The 13,293-nt window shown below is 40.2% G+C and overlaps 1 protein-coding gene across 2 annotated transcripts in view; it reads right to left on the reverse strand.

The window, feature by feature from the left end:
* The window catches only part of CHCHD3 (coiled-coil-helix-coiled-coil-helix domain containing 3), a 224,330-nt gene that overhangs the window by 15,676 nt on the left and 195,361 nt on the right, over positions 1-13,293 (reverse strand). For both annotated transcript variants that reach the window (XM_073652481.1, XM_073652482.1), the window contains one exon: positions 2,145-2,280. In XM_073652481.1, coding sequence (XP_073508582.1) covers positions 2,145-2,280 — 136 coding nt within the window. The remainder of the gene's footprint in view (positions 1-2,144; positions 2,281-13,293) is intronic.

Below are 13,293 nucleotides of genomic sequence, written 5' to 3' on the forward strand. Positions count from 1 at the left end.
TTCTTCATTCTAGACAATAACTTTCGTAGTGAGAGTATGAAAAATATATTTAGAAGTAGACAACCCTATAAGGCAAAGGTTTCTAAGTTCTTATAAGAAGTTATATATAATGCTGAAACGTACACACAATACAGCTATATGTGACCAAACAGTTGGTAAAGATCATCCCTGTAAAGTCACGTCCAGGAGGGTCATCATTTATGTTCTTGCTCTCTACATACAGGTTGGTACACATCAATATATATCAATAAACACTATATTGGCAAGTTGTTTCTCTTCATTATTTGTTCATTTTTGGAGAGAAAAAAAGTCTTAGAAGACCCAATGGCGAACTATTAATCTTTTAGCAAAGGCGGCGTTACATGTACTGCGACTGTGCACTATCACTCTATGAAGAGGGCTCAGGAGTGACGCCTGCTCCATGCAGAAGAGGTGCTGGCTGATAGCTGGCACTCAACAGTAACGGAAGCGATTGGGGGGGAAATCTAATTGATCAGTTTAACCTTTTAAATGCAGATATCAAGCATAACGACATTTAAAAATGCTTTAACATTCTTCTGATGGCAGTGGCACCTTGTATGATGTAATTACAGAGCTTAATCAGTTGCAAAGGTAGCAGGGGGACACTGAAGACCTCTATGCCTAAGAAGCTATAACAGATTCAAAAGTCCCATAAGGGAACAAATTAAAAACACTAAAATATAAAAAAAAACAAAAAAAAAAAAACAACATTTCCCCGAAAAAAAAAAATAAAAAATAAATAAAAAAGTGTAGATCACCACCACTTTCCCCAAACATATTTATTGAAACGTAAAAAATAAATAGTTGGTATTGCCATTTGTTTAATTTCCTGATCTGCAAAAATATAAAATGATATATTTCATAAGGTGAATGACAGAATTGGTGTGTTTCCGTCAAAAAATGGAATGGAAAGTAATCAAAGAATCATATGTGCCCCAAAATGGCATCAATAAAAACTAGTTTGATAAGCAAATCTCTAGCCCTCACACATGACCATGAAGGGAATAATAAAAAAAAAAAGTTACAAAAATCTCTGAAAATTAAAAAAAACAAAAAAACAAAAATAGTTTGTGTTACCTAGTTCTGATTTTTTTCAAACACTAAAAATATACAGAAAAGCCATTGAGGTAATCGCACTGACCTGAAGAAGCATGTTGCCAGGATATTTTTACTGCACAATGAAAGCCTTAGAAACAAAACTCAAAAAACAAAACAATGGGGAAACTGCATTTTTTTCTTTATTTCACCGTAATGGGGTCACGCAAAACTACACTCCTCCCGCAGAAAAGGAAAAACCCGGATATGGCTAGGTCAATGGAAAAGCAAAACAATTCTGGCTTTTGGAAGAAGAGGAGGAGGAAAAAACAAAAGCACAAAAAAATAGCCTAGTCTGTATGGGGTTTAATTAATGTAGTGCTCCAAGTTTCGCATTTGGGTTCATTCCATCCTCCCATAACAGAGTACTTCTCTTCTGACAATGGCATCCTATCATCACTACACGGAGCTCAGCATGCTATTTAGCCGTGCTGCAAAAAATCCCAAAACATTAAATGTGACTTTACATTCTGAAACCATATTATCACTTTGAACACATCAGTTAGGAGCGAGCAGACACTGCTATGGTGCAGAGAACAGAATCTGGACACATGTCCGTGCTGGAGCGGCGCGCAGCACATGGCCTTCTGCGCTACAGAACAGCAGGACGACTTATCACTTGTACAGTCTCTTCATTGCCCATTTCTGTGTCTGGCAATGAATAAAACAGTGGAGAAGCCTATAATCTGCATCCGCAGTCATTAGGGTTTCACTATTTGCAAACAGTCTATCTACATTCTTTATGGAATTCTTTAAGCAAGCATACACATTATGCATATTCAGAGATTAATCGGAGAAACAAACACGTAAATCCAACAAAACTAAACAAAGCTTTAAAGCAGAAATCCTTAAGATGATAGACTACTCACGAACTCAATAGTGGAGCTATTACTAAGCAAAACAATAGGAAACTTTTAAAGAACAACTTCTAATGGTTGAGGTTTCCGCTCTGAAAACAAGGTTTCGTATAGCAAGGGTGGCCTAGCTATAGTATAAATGTACAAAATGGAAGATGCTCATGATCTCACCTGTTTGGCGCTGTTGACGCACTGCAGGTACTGGCTTGCCAAAACAGAGCAACTCAAGGTCTGTTGCGGGTTCTGCTGATAGCATTGGAGAATTTTTGCTTGCAGGTCAGCACATATTGGGTGTGATTCATATCTCCTGGGGAAGGCATAACCAAATGAAATGTGAATTTTCTAGACTAAATGTGTATTTTTAAAAAAATACTGAAATACAGTACAGACCAAAAGTTTGGACACCCCTTCTCATTTAAAGATTTTTCTGTATTTTCAGGACTATGAAAATTGTACATTCACACCGAAGGCATCAAAACTATGAATTAACACATGTGGAATTATATACTTAACAAAAAAGTGTGAAACAACTGAAAATATGTCTTATATTCTAGGTTCTTCAAAGTAGCCACCTTTTGGTTTGATGACTGCTTTGCACACTCTTGGCATTCTCTTGATGAGCTTCAAGAGGTAGTCACAGGAAATGGTTTTCACTTCACAGGTGTGCCCTGTCAGGTTTAATAAGTGGGATTTCTTGCCTTATAAATGGGGTGGGACCATCAGGCGTGTTGTGCAGAAGTCTGGTGGATACACAGCTGATAGTCCTACTGAATAGACTGCTAGAATTTGTATTATTGCAAGAAAAAAGCAGCTAAGTAAAGAAAAACGAGTGGCCATCATTACTTTAAGAAATGAAGGTCAGTCAGTCCAAAAAATTGGGCAAACTTTGAAAGTGTCCCCAAGTGCAGTTGCATAAACCATCAAGCGCTACAAAGAAACTGGCTGACATGAGGATCGCCCCAGGAAAGGAAGACCAAGAGTCACCTCTGCTTCTGAGGATAAGTTTATCCGAGTCACCAGCCTCAGAAATCGCAGGTTAACAGCAGCTCAGATTAGAGACCAGGTCAATGTCACACAGAGTTCTAGCAGCAGACACATCTCTACAACAACTGTTAAGAGGAGACTTTGTGCAGCAGGCCTTCATGGTAAAATAGCTGCTAGGAAACCACTGCTAAGGACAGGCAAAAAGCAGAAGAGACTTGTTTGGGCTAAAGAACACAAGGAATGGACATTAGACCAGTGGAAATCTGTACTTTGGTCTGATGAGTCCAAATTTGAGATCTTTGGCTCCAACCACCGTGTCTTTGTGCGACGCAGAAAAAGTGAACGGATGGACTCTACATGCCTGGTTCCCACCGTGAAGCATGGAGGAGGAGGTGTGATGGTGTAGGAGTGCTTTGCTGGTGACACTGTTGGGTATTTATTCAAAATTGAAGGCATACTGAACCAGCATGTTTACCACAGCATCTTGCAGCGGAATGCTATTCCATCCGGTTTGCGTTTAGTTGGACCATCATTTATTTTTCAACAGGACAATGACCCCAAACACACCTCCAGGCTGTGTAAGGGCTATTTGACCAAGAAGGAGAGTGATGGGGTGCTACGCCAGATGACCTGGCCTCCACAGTCACCAGACCTGAACCCAATCGAGATGGTTTGGGGTGAGCTGGATCGCAGAGTGAAGGCAAAAGGGCCAACAAGTGCTAAGCATCTCTGGGAACTCCTTCAAGATTGTGGGAAGACCATTTCTGGTGACTACCTCTTGAAGCTCATCAAGAAAATGCCAAGAGTGTGCAAAGCAGTCATCAAAGCAAAAGGTGGCTACTTTGAAGAACCTAGAATATGAGACATATTTTCAGTTGTTTCACACTTTTTTGTTAAGTATATAATTCCATATGTGCTAATTCATAGTTTTGATGCCTTCAGTGTGAATGTACAATTTTCATAGACATGAAAATACAGAAAAATCTTTAAATGAGAAGGTGTGTCCAAACTTTTGGTCTGTACTGTATATGGAATGACATTCCAAAAAAGAAAGATTGAATTTTATATATATCTGCAAACTACAAATCAATTATTTCCCATCACCAAGCAATACAGTTAGGCTACGGCCCCACTATCAGTATTTGGTCAGTATTTTTTCTCAGGAGTGGGAGCCAAAACCAGGAGTGGGTGATAGAAACAAGTCACCAATTCTGAATCTATTATACCTTTTCTCTGATTGTTCCTCACCTGTTTTGGCTCCCACTCCTGAGAAAAAATACTGACCGAATACTGACCGAATACTGATAGTGGGGCCGCGCCCTTAGAGTAGATATCATCAGAAAGTGACTAACCACATAAAAATCAGGCCTAAAATGCTAAAGTTTTGACCCTGGCCTTGCTCTATTCAGGGATGTCAAACTCAAATGGAGAGGGCCCAAATAAAAAACTTGGACAAAGTCGAGGGCCAACCTTGATGTCTATTAAAAAAAAGTCTACAATTGAGGAAGTTTTTCACATGGAAACAAACTTAAAGAATTTGTCCCACGAACAAAGTACATTTTAATTAATAGCACTTATAAAACAAACACAAATTGTGTATAATAGAATAATATGTTATGTAAGAGCAGTAAAATGCATATGGCCCAATGGCTTAATTAAAGTATGTAAGAACAAAGGATAAAACACCTTGAATTAATAAATAAAACAGATAATAAAGTATGATACCAACAAAAGTGTCCCTCCCTGCATGCTCAACAATTGTCACAACCTCAGTTATCTCTCCACTCATGGTAGTGTGACAGGGCTCCGTGGTCTCCAGAGGTGGAATCAGAACTTTTGGGCATTTATAGGATATCCTGCGGATAACGCCGTAAATGTCTAACATGGGACAACATCAAATGATGATTAAATATAATTATGCAGGTGATCTAGTGCTCATTTAGCTTAGTCCCATATAAATATAATATATAATTTTCACCCTATTTAAAAGGCATTTAAAAATAGACACTCATCTTAAAAGGACATTGACACCTCCGAAGAAGGTTCTTTTTTGTTTTTTTTATGATGCATTTTTGGTCACAAAAAATTTTTTGTATTTGGGCGTCATAACATTTTTTCTTTAAATTTTGCACTGTTTGCCTTCTATAGCCTCGGTGTCGCCCTGTTGCTGGTTGCAGAATGAGTTTTTCAAGATTCAATCAGTAAGCTTGTTCTGACGGGATAACTCATCTCAGCTCCCCTTGACTTACTCTCAGGAATCACATTCTGCAGGCAGACACAGACCGTGCAACACAGACAATTAAAGGGAAAGGACCCAAAATTCTTATGCAACCCAATTGAAAAAGGATGTATAGCCAAAAATACATGAATTTAAAGAGGTTTCCCCATCATAAATGGGTAAAATTAAAAGGTGTTTGTTAAAACAAGTAACTTTAACATTTACCTCTTCTCAAGAACAGAGATTTTTAATTCCACAGTTTATCACTCATTGCCGAGGTTATCCGTCACCTCTGCAGTCTATTAGAAGTGGCCGTTTTCCTAGGCAAGGAGTGTGTGCTTGGAGGCTCTTTGCTAATGCTGCTCTAAAGCAGGCTGCAGAGCTAGATTTAGGTCCCCGAGGGGACTTGAACCTGTGATCGTCTGATTGCTCGTTCTATATAATGCAATTCAATTGTATTGAATTATATAGCTAAAATGACTGTCTCCTATGAAACCCAATCTATGGCGCCTAAGGGGTTACAGCAGTGCTGTCACAGGCATAAGCTGATTCTTTATCTAAATACAGCTCTTATGAATTATTGGTAGTCTTCACACCAGTGCCAAATTATATCTGCAAAGGAAACACTTATGAAAACTCAGATTTGGTTACCAGATTGTTAGAAGGTGAGGGATTCATTTCTCTAAATAAAACGTGTTTGCACTGGGCCATGGTTCAATCCGATGGAGGTTTACATTACTTCAGATGACTTTTGGCAATGTTCATCGGTATATCAAACTAATGCTTGGCTGTATTGTAGCTTCTCGTAAACATTACCACTTCATGATATCAGGATTTGCAGTTTTTTTGGTACAGCTCTGTCAGAGAGGCAATTTGATAAACTGACTTTTTGCAGACGTGGCATTCTATGACACCCCCATTATACACATCTTGTCCTGACATCACCACTACCTTAATGCAATATACCAGGGTTTGTCTGTTGGCTGTCTCAATCATATCCTCCCTCTATCTGAAACTGAACACCTCATATTTCATACCCAAACACCTATACCCGATAATGCAGTTGTTTTGGGTGGTTGAAACATAACTCCCAAGCAGCACACTCGCTGTCCTGTGGTAATAATTGACACAGAACTTTCCTTTATTCCCTATGTCCTGTCACTTACTCGCTCTTGTTCCATCGATCTTAAAAACATCTCCAGAATTCAAACTTTTCTCACCTTTGAAACTGCAAAAACTCTTATTACTGTAGCTCTTATTCATTTTCATCGGAACTACTGCAACTCTCTACTGATCGGTCTCCCTCTTACCAAACTCACTCCTCTCCAATCCATCCTAAATGCAGCAGCCAGGGTACATTTTCTTTCCAGCCACTTCACCGAAGCCGCCACCTTGTGACCATTCATTGCATTGGTTACCCATCCGCTACAGGAGTACAAAAACTTCTCTCTCACCCACAAAGCTCTCCATAGTTCTGCACCACCCTATATCTCCTTGCTAATTTCTGACCATCATCCTTCCCGTGCTCACCATTCTGCAACTGATTCAAGACGAAGGATCCTACATAACCTGAACCTTCCTTCCATCTGAAAGACTTCTCCCGTGCTGCGCCAGTTTTCTAGAATGCGGGCACAACCCAGTCTACCAGTAATGTTTGTGTATGGAGTTTAATTGGTTAAAGCAATACGCAGAAGTTAGATCATACAGGGGGCTCCACAGGTGAGACCCCCACTGATCACCAATAGGGGGGGTCCAGATCCCCCACTCTTTACAGCTACAGTAACATCAGTTTGATCTATCGGATCATCATCTAGATATGGGGCCTAAATATTTTCACTGTGCAGTATAAATCCAGTGTACATGTTAACCGCACTTACGGTAAAGTACAAAGGTGCCTTTCAAAAACCCAGGGAACTTTATAAAGTGCTCATCATTATTAATAAGTCATGAAACCTAGAAAAAGTTGCTTATAGAGAACCTGGCTACGTGTCAATCACAAAACGTGAAGCCTTCTTTTCTTAGTTTGACACATGATCTGATAAATACAAGTATCCCAATGTCTGTTCTACAGAGACAATTAACTGTTACACAGGGAAAAGAAAGGCTATTACTTAAAGTTCTAGATGCCAAGTAAGGCAAGCAGCAGAGAAACATTATTACAGAACGCCAGGGGTGATATTAGCCCAGATCCACATATATCAACACTCCTGACATGTAATAAATCAAATGAGCTTTCTCATTCCACAGTCAATACCCACTTCTGTCCCCTGACATCCGGCCTGCTTATGACTGGTGCTCATTGTATTTTCATATGCTCCCATATCCATTTCCTATCTCTTTAGGCACTCGGACGTGATATTGATGAGCATCAACAAAAATGGCTCCAGCATCTCCAGCAGAGCCAAAGAATTTTCCTGGCTTAGCATACAGGGGGAAAGTGGTGGCCTTTTATTGATTTGAGGAATTTGTTCTGCTGCTTAATGCACAGTTTACACTTTTGGGAAAACCTTAAATGAGATTACTGTCAGACATCATACAGCCATAAAACATAGGGCAAGACACCACTCCATGCTCACACGGACGTACTGCAGGCTTAGTTAGCACTTCTTACAGCTTTACAAGTTTCCTAGCAATTCTAATATCTAGAACTGGAGAAAACATGAGTATCATGGCATAAAAACAACTTTATTGAAAAACAGTGATAGTTAAATACATAGAGCAATAAATCACAGCATATAAACAGGACATAAGGTGCAGTGGATCAGAGACTGACACCGTACGGTGAAGAAAGGACCCAAATATATCTCATCTGGGTGGTGAGAAGCAAGGAATATATGTATTGCAATATATTAATTGACACAACTTAGAGTACATCCAGAGCTCAAACATAAGCCATATCACAGGTGTCAAACATAAAAATATCCCATATGCTCACTAGATAAAGGGGGACTAAAGACCACGTAGGGTGTCACAGAAATGGTGTGGTGGTCAAAACACGCCTCAACGCGCGTTTTGCCCGCAAGCCCAGAGGCTTTCTCAAGAGGCGCTTGTTTTCTACAGTTCTATATATTCCTTTGAGTAGGCATATTCTGACTGGGTCTGGTATTCCATGACCAGTTTCCCAGCCTGAGTTTCATATGAGTGGGCCACTGTTTGCTTACAATTCTAATATCTGCAAGAAAACTTGTGCTTAAACTGAGAAAAAGATTACATCTCATACAAGTCATTATATAATGGGTAACACTTCTGTTCCACTTTATAGGTATTTTATAGATGCTTCTTCCAAATTCATATCGCTCACAGGGAAAGACTGATCTAATCCCACAAGCAAACAAAATTTTTGATCACTATCTACAGTATATTGTGGGGGCATGCAAGGGTGAAACATTTAAATTAGGTTCACATTAAAGGAAATCTGTCACCAGGTTTTTGACACAATCTGAGAGCATCATAATATAGGGGCACAGACCCGGATTCCAGTGTTGTGTCACTTACTGGGCTGCTTTGTGTAGTTTTGAAAAAATCAGCAGCAGATTATCACTAGAGGACTAGTAAACCTGCTGAAATGTAGTCCTCCATATCCATGAGCTCTACATAACCCTGCCCCTATCATTGATTGGCAGCTTTCTGCCTATACACAGTGTAAGCAGATAGCTGCCAATCAGTGGGGTGGGCGGGGTTATACAGTGCTCAGAATTCAGAGAACAGCTAGATCTGCAGCAGATAAACCATTGATTTTCTCAAAATGACACCAAGCAGCACAGTAAGTGACACATCACTGGTATCAGAGTCTTTGCCCTTCTGCTCTTAAATGGGGATAGCAAAAACCTGGTGACCGATTCCTTTTAATACAGTGCTCTCCACCGAGCACTACATCAGGGTTTCTGTGAAAATTCCCGAAAACCTATTCAAACAGGAACCCCCACAAACTAATTCACTTGAATTAAGTCAATAGAGTCACCTTCAACACTGTCTGGCCTCCGTCCTGGCAGTATTTGTCGTTTGCAATGTTTTTGTGCTGGTCTGAAAAAGATGAATATTGCCAGGGCGGAAGCTAGACACTGTCCACAGTGACTCTGAGCTTCATTCAAGTGAATGGCTCTGTAAAGGATCCTGTCAGAATCCCTGAAAAGCGGTATTCCAACAGGACGTAGTGCTCAGCAGAGTGTACAGCATTGGCGTGAACCTAGCTTAAAATAGTATGTCAACCACAGAACAGCATTTTACATACAGAAGTATTCCATCTAAAATGATTAAATATTGCAACATATTTGCATAGGTACAGTACAATATAGAACAGACCCCTTTAAAGTAGGCTTCCAGTGACAAACCAAGAAAACCACACAATGTGCGGCACATGGAATATTTAAAGTGTTAGGCCACTGCATCAGATAATTTAATTCTTATTCACTGCATCAGTCATGTTGCTCAAGGAGGGGTGATCCAATAATATTTGCAAAGGCAGGATTAGCAGAATCTTCACTAAAGCCTTCCAAGGACCTTTCAAACAATGAGCCCAAGAATGAGCAGTTCTTTGGCTTATGGGTGAGTCAATCAGACGCAACTCACACAAGATATAGGGGAGGAGATGAAACCAAGCTGTCTCTCCATACAGATCTTCAAAATGACAAACATTTCCTGTTTCTGAATAATTAGGTTTGAATAGAGTAGTCATACGGGATAACTGAGGAGCACATGGGTATTGTCACGCAGTGACTAGGGATTGTGGGCATCTACCCAATCCCTCGAACTAGGGGCACCCAAGTCTATCCCTTTACCCCAGATTACTCCTGAAGGTGGAAACTCCGGGGTCATGTACCTTGCCATCTTCACCCTTGTCTGTTCCCTCCCTCACCCAGGGAGGTGTGAGGCCGAAGTGTATAGGATTACACTAACCAGACAGACAAGGGAAGGCCGACCGGGATAAATGAAAACTACAAGAATACAAAATACACTCACAAAACAACAGAGTGGAACACAAGGAGGGTATTGAAAGGTGAAACCAAATAGGAGATGATGAGGATGAACACGCAAATAAACTCCACACAGAAATCTCCAGAACAACTCTCCAACCACCAACTCCAAACACTGTACTACACCTCCAACTCCTAACCAGACAGTAAAATCTATCACTGCCAATTCCCAAGTGCCAGTGGCTAGCATATATGGCAGAGGGGAGTGGCCAACACTGAACTGCTGAGACCATCCATGATGGAGAGCTCCAGAAGATCAACTGAATCGATTAACCCTTGCACTGCCAGCAAGGAAAAACCCTGCACTGTTTAATAAGAGATTGAAGCAGTTCTAATCCGTGCAGGAGTTTGTGAAACCAGACGCTGCAATCTTCTGGCTCCTCTCTGTTGCGGTATCCCCGTGACAGGCATTATCATTTCTGGCCCGAGATCTACATTAATAAGTTTAGGGGTATGACTCAAATAATGTATTTAATCATTTGTTAAAAATAAAATGAAATAAACGTGATTAGCTCAAAACCTAGGTAAAAGGTTCTAACTCACACGTGTCAAATGCTGGCCCGTGGGTCAAATCTGGCCCGCAGGGTGGTTACATTTGGCCCCTGACACCAGAACCACCACCCATATGTGGGGCCATTATTCTTTATGGAGGACTATGTAAGAGCCATTATACTGCATGGACAACTATGTGTGGCCTATTATTCTGTATGGAGAACTATGTGAGGTCCATTATTCTGTATGGAGGACTATGTAAGGCCCATTTTTCTGTATGCAGGACTGTCAGGCCCATTATACTTGATACTGGTTGGCCCGTGACTTTGTCCAAGTTTTTCACTTTGGCCCTTTGTATAACTTTGTCATCCCTGTTCTAACTACTGGACAATGGTCTTAAAAAAATTGCATCAAAATTTTGCAATAGCTGAAGGCTGTTGGCCTCCTGTCTTTATAAAGCACCATCAAACGCTATGCTTGAAGAACTTTGTGCAGATTATATCTTTGCATCTTTCATTGTTTATTTACTGCTACACACCAAAGCGTTTTTCTTCTGATTGCCAATCAGCAATAGGAGCTGTTCCAACAATGTCCTATTATTACAAGCTTCATTGGCAGGAAGCTCTAATTTCTCCTCCATTACAAGTCTGAGTGTGGAATAAATGAGGTAACGCGGGATTAATGGTTTCTATGTTGTGACCCTGCATACAACTCATCCTACAAACTGTCTAAGGAACCAACCGCTTAAGCTATTAGCAGCCATGGATAATTTCCAGGACTGTCATGTGAAGGACAATTATAATTTTGGAAGGTGTGTGTGCAAACTAGAAACATAATTTATTGACAAAGATCAAGCTTAGCACCATTTTTTGAATTAACAGAACATACCTTTAAGAATACAAAACAATCTAGATGAAAGTCTGTATTTTAATAGTGAATAAATATGAAGAACTGCACTTTTCACATAAGTAACTTTGATAATTTATAGAAAAATGTAACAATACTGGTTTCATTGTTGAAAAGTCAATCTACAATTTTGGGCTACTTTTACAGAAAACATGGAGTGTGACATAAATGGCATTTTGTAATACAAGTCATAAAAATTGTGAAATCTCTTTATATTTCATCTGTAAACTATCAATAAGTGAGTGACAGTGGTACAGTGGTACACAAACCCTTCAGGCACATATGCGTAGTGCAGAAGAGAGTTACTTTGCTTCAGCAAACACACTGGCCACTTCATTTTGTCTAGTGGACGTTTATTGGCTTAGACCCTACTGATAGTCTGTCCATTGAGGCATCAAGCTAACAATCCCGTTGGATAGCTATCAAAGTTATTTCCTGAAAAAAACTTTCACATGCACTTACACATCTTGGCATGCTATCAGTGAAGGTCTTAAAGGTTGTCTTTGGAATGTTTTGTCATGCAGAATGCACTTTGGTATGCAAATCATCAAGATCCGCTGATGGTAGCTCCCTTTGCAATTGCCGACCAATGACGTCCCAGAGGTAATCCTTGGAAGACAAGTCCAGAGACGCTGCAGGCCATGGTAGCATGTTTAGGCCACGCAGACTGCTCAAAAGAGTAAAAAGTGCGGCCTGGCATTGTTGTGTTAAAAAACTGTTCATGGGACACTTTGGGCAACTAGCCGTACCACTGGTTCCATGACAGATCCATTCTGTATCGCACCTGAAATTGGATGTCGCATACCAAGCCTAAAACGTTAAACAGTGTCTCTACACAAACCATCTGAAGGTGTTTGCAACATTGGGCAAAGTCCAGTTACAAGAGTTCCATTCACCTCAGACCACAAACTTACAAATGATATTACTGTGAAGAGCAAGATGGCAATGGAATATAGAATGGAGGTTTATTCACTTCAGCAATGAGTCCCGATTTTGTCTTGGATGCAATGATAGCCAGAGTTTGGTCTGGAGACCATGTAGGAAATGCCATGAAGAGGCCTTCACAAGGTACACAATATTGGTTTCACTCCTAGAATTAAGGTGTGGGATGGCAAAAGATACAGTAGCTGGACCTTCTACTGCTTATTTCAGGTAGACTAACAGCTTGGATTTACATTGATTTGGTCGTAGAACCAGAGGTACAGCCATTTCTTTAAAGTGTCCCAGGAGCCAATTTTTCAAAATGACAACATCAGGCCACATGTTGCTCATACTAAAGTGAGTGGCCTAAACGTGAAACCATGGCCTGCAGCGTCTCTGGACTTACTTCCTGTTTAGCACATATGAGACGTCATTGGTCGGCAGTTACAAAGTGAGGTGCCAGTTGCGCATCTTTATGATGTGTCCCCAAGTGCATTCAGCGTGGCAAAACATTCCTCATCCATTAGTAACATCATTGATAGAATGCCAAGGCGCGTAAGTGCGAATATGTAATGGTGCTCATTATTGATACCCTTTTGGAATGAATTTGAAATTTTGATTGCTTGTTACAGCATTTGTTGTGGAATTGCAGCGACCAAAAAAACCCCCAACACTATTTTGGCTTTCTTAATTTTTTTTCGCTTACGGTGTTTACCGATCGGGTTAATGATTTTTAATAGATCGGACTTCTGAACACGGCGATACCACATACAGTTATATGAAAAAGTTTGGGCACCCCTATTAATCTTAAGCTTAATGTTTTATA

The sequence above is a fragment of the Phyllobates terribilis genome, unplaced genomic scaffold (genome assembly GCF_046119375.1).
Source record: "Phyllobates terribilis strain yellow unplaced genomic scaffold, ASM4611937v1 Scaffold_11__3_contigs__length_659146591, whole genome shotgun sequence".
NCBI classification, from domain to species: Eukaryota; Metazoa; Chordata; class Amphibia; order Anura; family Dendrobatidae; genus Phyllobates; species Phyllobates terribilis.